This window comes from Gekko japonicus, unplaced genomic scaffold (genome assembly GCF_001447785.1).
Source record: "Gekko japonicus isolate JY-2015 unplaced genomic scaffold, Gekko_japonicus_V1.1 scaffold3967, whole genome shotgun sequence".
Classification (NCBI taxonomy): Eukaryota; Metazoa; Chordata; class Lepidosauria; order Squamata; family Gekkonidae; genus Gekko; species Gekko japonicus.
Window position 1 is genome coordinate 55,866 of NW_015169906.1, and position 8,521 is coordinate 64,386.

An 8,521-nucleotide genomic window follows, 5' to 3' on the forward strand; every position below is an offset into this window, starting at 1 on the left:
ATATGGAGAACAGGGTTTTGATCCCCCACTCCTCCACATGAAGCCTGCTGGGTGACCTTGGGTCAGTCACAGTTTTCTCAGAGCTCTCTCAGCCCCACCTACCTCACGATGTCTCTCTTGTAGGGAGAGTAAGGGAAGGAGATTGTAAGCTGCTCTGAGACTCCCTCGGGGAGTGTCAGCCTCGCAGGGGTATAAAAACCTGCATGCAAAGCACTAGCTCTTCCATTTAGCCACACACCCCTCCCCCCCTTTGATCTTCTGTTACATACAAAAAACCTGTTGTAAAATCCTGGGAGTTTTGTGATAGGTGTGACATGGAGCATGAGTTGGTGAAACCCAGGGGAATGGCTTTGTCAAACAAACCAAACAGTCCAAAGGGAACCACCCTGGAGAGGCCAAAAAAACTGGCAAGGCCCAAAGGCTTCTAGGTGAACCCTGTAGGAAAGAGTCCACCAAGGCTCTTCTTAAGTCACCAGCCCCTCCCCGGAGAAAATCAAGTCTTCTGGAGAATCAAAGGACAGGGAAGCAACCCCTGAAAGGAGACAAGGAGCCACCACTGAGCTCAGTGGAGAAGGAAATTCCAGGAGTCCCATATCACAGGCCCCAGAAGGCCTCCCTCCCTCCTTACCTAGCAGGCTGACCTCTCTGTCCTCCTCTTCTTTGATGTCCATTGAGGGATGCCTCCATCCATTCTCAGACAGACCCTGGCCTGCCTCAGAGATGTTCCCAGCTGCCTCCTTCAATGGCACCTGCAACATCAGAAAGGGACCCTTGCAGAGCAGAGCAACAAAGACAGGGGGTGGGGGAATGTTACCCAAAGAGGTAGTCTCCTATTTAATTGGAGGAATTAGCTTAAGGGAACAGAGTGAGAGGGGGTAAATGGGATTCTCCATCTATGTTTACGGGGATTTTTCCCTTAAGAGAAGTCTCAGATCAACAAATTACTTAATATAGACTTAACTTTGTCACCAGAGTTGTTACTTCTTCACCTGTGGCCGCAAGTTCATCCACCTGAATGTATGAGACAATTAGTTAATTTGTTGGTTATGGCGGCAAAAGCGACAATAGCGAAAAATTGGAAAAACAAAAACCCACCGACAGTTACTCAGTGGATCAATAAGATTTGGGACATATTTATGTCGGAAAATCTTTCAATACACAACTCGGTAACCAAAAACGAGTGTGAATTCTATAACCCTCTAAATATCTGGAATCCTATATTAGGGAAAATATCGCTAGATAATTTTGAATGGGAAAGCATAGTTGCTGCAAAATATAAGATAATGTTATTTAATTAATTGTGGTTGTAGTTTTTACTTCCGACTTCTAAAGGAAATGATTCTAATTAAGCTTATAGAGTTTAACCAATGTTTGTTTAGTCAGTTAACATGATCTATGCGCTGTTTATCGTTCTCTGAATTTGGTGATGTTAAGTTATTGGTTTTTTGTTTGTTTGTTTGTTTTGTTTTTTGTTTCGTTTCTCTTTGTTTGTGTTATTGTATTGTAAAATTTTCAATAAAAATATTGTTAAAAAAAAGAGAGAGAGAAGTCTCAGATAAACCAGGCAGATCTTCAACTGGAAAGGCTTTTATTTTAAAAAAAACAAACCAGAAATGAGCAAAACACACATACATACACACTGAAAACATGTGCAATAGCTAACTAAGAGGAAATCAGGGAGGAAGGAGGGGAAGCTTTTTTTGGTGGGAGGGTAATATTTATCTATCTTGCAGAGGTCTGGGAAGCAGCAGCAAAACAGCCAGCATTTCACAAAGAGAAGAGAACCCACGGAGTGGGGCTTTGGCCAAGAACACACTCAAGAGCAGGATGCCATACTTTATAGGGCAAAACAGTCTTTGGCCTCAAAAACAATAACCTGATTGTTTGTTTGGAGGTAAACAATTATTTGGGAGACGTTTGATGGATTTTTCTGAGGTAACCTATAGGTGTGAATGGCACTAGATGCCCGTGTAAAGTACCAGATGGGAAAAGCTAACAGGTTTTGTGAATAGTGTGAAGGGTTGCTAAATAAGGGTAAAGGGGTGAAAGAAAGTGAGGCTGGGCATTTGGAGATTAGTCCAAGGTGAGGCAATCTGTCTTGGGAGACCCATTGTCCCAAATTATGCATCTCCCTAGGGTGGGGATGAGGTTGTTAGCTAGCCAGCCACTCTTGCTCAGACACTTCTAAACTACATGTCCAGACTTGTCTCTCGCTGACATCCATTTTGGGTCATTTTGGGCCAGGCAGTGTATTGCATTTATGATATTTGAAATGGTATTGTGGGAAGGGTGTTCATGATTTTCTAGCTATAAACTGCCCCTCAGTGAGAGTCTGACTGCTAATGGGGAGGGGGGCATAGGCGAGGGATATTTCCCCCAATTTGAGTTTAGCAGCTTTATTTACAGAGAAAGCAGGACAAAGTTTCCTTAAGGAATACTGAAAATTTTGAGCGCCATTATACAGTACACTGGTTGGGAAGTGAAATAAACAAAGAATGCATTACCACCAAGAAGGCCCATAACATAATGAATTGTATGGGAGGAGGAAGATGGGAGGAAGTCAGGAGAACTCTCTAGGCCACACCTGTCATCCATGGAGATGACAAGAAAGCAGGAAACGTGAGCTCCCCAAGACCTGCTCGGACCCCAAGACCTGATTTTTCAGGGGGGAGGGTGACCCCATCAATATGGGCCCATCCTCTGGTTTCCAGGTTGAGAAAGAATTCCTCCCCACCCCAAAACTCTGGATTTAGCTTCCAAGGAAAGAAAGCGAGAGACCTTTCCATCACATCCTGGCATTCCCCTTCTCCCTCCTGAGGCAAAGACCTCAGCCCCAGCTCCACCCCAGGCCAGTGTTCCCTCTAAGCTGCGTTAGTGTGAGCTAGCTCACAATTTTTTAGCCTCCGGCTCACACATTTTTGTCTTAGCTCAGGAAGGAGGGCTCCAGAGCAAAACTATGCAGCAGCCAAATCGCTGGCTCATAACTTTAATACCGGTAGCTCGCAAAGTAGAATTTTTGCTCACAAGACTTCGCATCTTAGAGGGAACATTGCCCCAGGCCCTCCTGCACTCAGGACCCACAAAGCAAAAGGGCCTCACCTGCTTCTCCTGCCTCAAGAGGAACTCCTCAGCCAGGGCCACTGCATGGGAGCAGCTCTCAGGGCCACTCTCCCTCACCCGGCTCTGGATCTCCGGGGGCAGGACGCTCAGCAGCTGCTCCAGGACCAAGAGCTCCAGGATCTCCTCCTTGCTGTGATTCTCCACTCTCAGCCACCCACGGCACATTTCCCGCAGTTGGCTGTAAGCCTCCCGTGGCCCCTCAGCCTCTTGGTAGCAGAAATGCCGGAACTCTTCACGCTGCTTCTCCCGGCTCAGGGCGTCCTCTCTCAAGATGGCTGCCTTCAGCTTCCCATAATCCTCTCTGTCTCCAACACCCAGCCCTTTAAAGGCCTTCTCGGCTTCTCCACCGAGGGCCGGAAGGAGTCGGGTCACCCACTCTTCTTTGGGCCACCAACATGCTTCGGCCACTTGCTCAAAGGAGGCCAGAAAAGCCTTGGCATCCTCCCAGGGTGACGGTTTTTCTGGCAAGTGTGGGATTCCCCGTGGTGAGTGAGAGGACTCCAGCATCCTAAGAAATTCCTGCCATTGGCCTTCCCACTGCTGGAGGGAAAGGGATCCCTCCCCTGCAGGCTGATTGATTGGATGTCCTGTTCTCTTTTGCAGGATTTCCCCAGTATTCACAGCCTGGAGAACATGAGGGGTTATTCCTCTTCCCTCTGGTATTTCCTCTAATTTGGGAAATGTGGGAGTCTCTTTCTCCATTTCTTGCTCTGAATGATCGCTCAGTTCTGGTGCTGCAGGACTAGAATATGTTATCCTCTTCCACATGATGCTTTCCCCTGTAGGATATGGGAAAGAGAGAGAGGAGACACACTTGGTCCCTCAACTTCTGGTTTAATGGCTTCCACGCTTGTCTTCCGCCTAGATACAGAAATTATGTCAGATTCTAACTGCAAGACTTCTGATTTCTCTCCTGCCACAGAAAAGTCCTTCTTACACAGTTCATGAAATGTCAGGAAGGCTGTTCTGCAAAGGAGGAGATGCCAGAGAGAAAGATGCAGGGCGGCATCTTCAAAGAGCTCTCCTCCAATTAGCAGAGTTGGCACAGAGGAGTCGTGGCTCGGTGGCAGAGCACCTGCTTTGCGTGCAGAAGGCCCCTAGTTCAATCCCCAGCATCTCCTGTTAAACGACCAGTGTAAGGGATGAGAGAAATGAGTTTATAAATTGCTGAGCCTCAGTGATCAGAAAGGATCCTAAGTTTGGGCAGGATTTTACCTTTAGGGAGGGGAGGCTGCGTGCCGTGGTAATTACCAGCAGCTGCAAGGTTTCGTTATCTAATGGGAGCTTTGGTTAGACAGGGGTATCATTGTTACAGGACGCACCAGAGTTTCTTTGGGCGTGGATGTGATGAATTGTCCTGAAAGACGTCCCAGATTGCTTCCCCAGGCTGACTTGGCTATGGAATGTGCTGCGAGGAATCATTGGTGAAAAGCTGCAGCTTCCTTTTATGAATGGTCATTTTATCTTTGCAAGTTACATGTTTTATTGCCAATGGCTTCAACGAGGGCTGTTTTCTGCTCTGCACACAGCCCGTGAGTGTAAAGATTGTTTTATCTATTAAATGAACTGTTTTAACAAATATTTCCACTGCTGCCGGGAGCTGCGTCTGAGGTTGCATTGTTAATTTGCAAGCTGAAGCGAACCCCCCAAGGTCTGTCCAACCTGACAACCAGATAAGGAATGTTTCCCCTACTATTGAGCATTGGCATGCTAAACTATGTGAATACTGCATTTTAGACAAGGTAACAGACAGCGTATACAGAGCTAATGATGATATAATAAGGGCTGACTTAAGTGAAAAAAAAATTCCCATTACTGAAACATCTTTGGGGCTATTCATCTCAAAACACTGCCACATGGAAAAATGATTATTGTCTACTTACATTGATTCCTTACATTCCTGAGTTGCAACTGCTAGGTTGGCAGGAGCTGGAACTAGAGACACGAGCTCACTCCGTCATGCGGCACTCGGGTCTCAAACTGCTGAACTACCGACCTTCCACAGCCTGCAGTTCAGCGTCTCAACCACTTGAGCCACCGCAGCTCCTTACCTTTTACCTTTTGAATACAAAACCTGTCATGAAATCCAGAGAGCTGTGTGATAGTTTTGACACAGGGCATGAGTTGGTTTGCAGCCTCTGAAAAGCAGGGCGGGAGGGGGGGGAGCCTTGTGAAACAAACCGAACAATCCAAAGGGGACCACTCTGGTTTCTGGGGAGGCAGGGGGCAAAGAACTGGGAAGGCCCAAAGGCATCTTGGTGTCTCCTAAAGGAACGCGTGCTTTGTCCAGCTGGGCTCCTCTTAAGTCGCCAGCTTCTCTCCCGAGCATATCATGTCCTCCGGGGAATCAAAGGACAGGGAAGCAGCCCTTGACAGGAGAGAAAGGAGCCACTGCTGAGCTCAGCCCCAGAAGGAGCTTCCGAGACTCACCAGTCTGAGGTCCCAGCAGGTATCCCGCCTTACCCAACAAGCTGGCCTCTCCATCTTCCTCTTCCTTGACGCCCACCGAGGGATGCCCCTGCTTGCTCTCAGATGGATCCTGGCCTGCCCTGGCCCCAGCTATCTCTTCCAAGGGCACCTGCAAAAGCAGAGAGGGACCCTTTCGGAGCAGAGCAACAAAGAGGGGGGACAGGCACATGGGAGCTCCGGTCCCCCCAGTCTGAGTTCAGCAGATTAATTGGTATGTAATACAGAGAAAGCAGGACCGAGTTTGCTTAGGGAATATTGAAAATGTCAAGCAGCACATTACAAAACACTTCTAGCAAGGCGAAATACGCGAAGAAGGCACCATTACCGAGACATAATGGCAGCCACTGAACTGTACGGGAGGAGGGAGATGGGAGGAGGTCTTCAGGACTCTCCGGGCCACACCACTCATCTCTGGATGGGGGGGAGGAATCTTGAGCACCCAGACCCCCAGCACCTGCTTTTTCGGGGAGGGGTGTGTGACCCCATCAGTATGGGCCAATCCACTGGTTCCCAAGTTGAGAGGGAATTCTGCCCCTCCTGAAAACTCGGGATTCAGGTTCCAGGGAAAGAAAGCAACAGACATCCTGGCACTCCCCTCCTCCCCTCTGATGTAGATAGAGACCTCAGCCCTGGCTCCATCCCAGGCCCTCCCACACTCAGGACCCACGCAGCAGAAGGGCCTCACCTGCTTCTCCTGCCTCAAGAGGAGCTCCTCGGCCAGGGCCACCACCTGGGAGCAGCTCTCGGGGCCGCTCTCCCTCACCCGGCTCTGGATCTCCGGGGGAAGGACACTCAACAGCTGTTCTAGGACCAAGAGCTCCAGGATCTGCTCCTTGCTGTGATTCTCCACTCTCAGCCACCCACGGCACAGTTTCCATAGTCGGCCATAAGCTCCCCGTGGCCCCTCGGCCTCCTGGTAGCAGAAATGCCGGAACTCTTCACGCTGCTTGTCCCGGCTCAGGGCTTCCCCTCGCAAGATGGCTGCCTTCAGCTTCCCATAATCCTCTCTGTCCCCAACACCCAGCCCTTTGAAGGCCTTCTCGGCTTCTCTGCTGAGGGCTGGCAGGAGTCGGGTCGCCCACTCTTCCTGGGGCCACTGACAGGCTTCGGCCACTTGCTCAAAGGAGGCCAGAAAGGCCTTGGCATCTTTCCAAGGTGAAGGTTTCTCTGGCAAGGGGGGGATTCCCCATGGAGAGTGACGGCTCTCCACTGTCCTGAGGAATTCTTTCCACTGGGCTTCCCACTGCTGGAGGGAAAGGGAATCCTCCACTCCATGTGGACTCATCTGATCTACTGGCCCCCTTTCCATTCTCCCAGCCGGGAGGACCTGAGGGGTTTCTCCTATTCACTCCGATGCCTCCCTTGAGTTGGGGCATGTGGGCTCTTGCTCTTCAGTTTTCACCGCAGAACGATCCCTCAGGAACGATACTGCAGAGTTGAAATGTATATTATTGTTTTCCAGACTGGGCTTCTCCCTGGAGGAATGGGAAAGAGACACAGAGTCAACTGCAGGTGGGGTGGCCGCCACGGGATGTTCTCCCCGTACACACAACTCACATGCAGAACTTCATCACTTTCGTGTGTGTATCTACTACTTCGATAAATGTATAGATTTAAAAGCTAATGGAAATGTTTAGGATTGATTTTAATGGCTGCCCTCAGAACTTTACCAACCAGCTTGGCCTACACGTTTATGTCATTCATTGGAAGAGCTGTAAAACTGCCAAATCAGCAGACACGATCTAAGATTGAGTTTCTTGTAGCGGCCTGATCCTGATCCTGAATTTCAGTTTACTGACTCTTTTATTCCAGGTACTTCAAGACCACCTTTCTTGGTAAGGCTCAGGACACATCACAAACTTGGAAACCAACGGTAAACACAGTTTTAAAACCAGGTAAAGGTAAAGGTTTCCCTTGCTCGAAAGCCAGTCGAGTCCGACTCTAGGGTTGCGGTGCTCATCTCCATTTCCCAGCCGAAGAGCCAGCGCTGTCCAAAGACATTTCTGTGGTCATGTGGCCGGCATGACTAAACACCGAGGCGCACGGAACGCTGTTACCTTCCCACTGAGGTGGTATCTATTTATCTACTTGCAATTTCTTGCTTTCAAACTGCTAGGTTGGCAGGAGCTGGAACCAGAGACGGGCGCTCGCTCCATCATGCGGCACTTGGGTCTCGAACGGCTGAACTACCATCCTTCCAGCCTGCAGTTTAGCGTCTTAACCAACCAGCCATCTATTACTCGACATGAAAATCAAAACAGCATCCCCTTTTAATTAAAGAAAGTTTGAGTCCAGTGGCACCTTTAAGACCCACAAAGTTTTATCTCGGGTATAAGTTTTCATGTGCATGCACACTTCTTCAGATAGTGGGAACACCCCCTCCTTCTCTTCTGTTAAGTGTCATTCCTTGTCTGCCTCCAGATTGCTACTCTTAGGGCAATTTCCTCCTCCTCCTTGGAAGTGCCACACTCAGTCTTCCCTCTGTAGTTAGGAACCTCTCTCTGTCTCTCCTCTTTCCTATCGAGTATGTTAGTCCCTAAATAAACCTTCATCTACTTTTCAATCGGAGCTGCGGTGGCTCAAGTGGTTAAGACACTGAACTGCAGGCTGTGGAAGGTCAGTAGTTCAGCAGTTGAGACCCAGGGTGCCACATGACGGAGTGAGCTCCCGTCTCTAGTTCCAGCTCCTGCCAACCTAGCAGTTTGAAAGCAAGAAATTGCAAGTAGATAAATAGGTACCACTTCGGTGGGAAGGTAACAGCGTTCCGCCTTGGTGTTTAGTCATGCCGGCCACATGACCACGGAAACGTCTTCGGACAGCGCTGGCTCTTCGGCTTTGAAACGGAGATGAGCACCGCAACCCTAGAGTCGGACCCGACTGGCTTTCGAGCAAGGGAACCTTTACCTTTACCTTACTCTTCAATCGGGTTGTG

General features: G+C 49.1%; 1 protein-coding gene across 1 annotated transcript in view; it reads right to left on the bottom strand.

Moving 5' to 3' along the window:
• LOC107115742 (zinc finger protein 721-like) overlaps nucleotides 1-8,521 on the bottom strand; it is a 34,336-nt gene that overhangs the window by 20,679 nt on the left and 5,136 nt on the right. The window contains exons 2-5 of the mRNA XM_015417504.1: nucleotides 6,275-6,756; nucleotides 5,551-5,698; nucleotides 3,100-3,899; nucleotides 629-749 (exon numbers count right to left, since the gene is read on the bottom strand). Coding sequence (XP_015272990.1) covers nucleotides 629-749; nucleotides 3,100-3,899; nucleotides 5,551-5,698; nucleotides 6,275-6,756 — 1,551 coding nt within the window. The remainder of the gene's footprint in view (nucleotides 1-628; nucleotides 750-3,099; nucleotides 3,900-5,550; nucleotides 5,699-6,274; nucleotides 6,757-8,521) is intronic.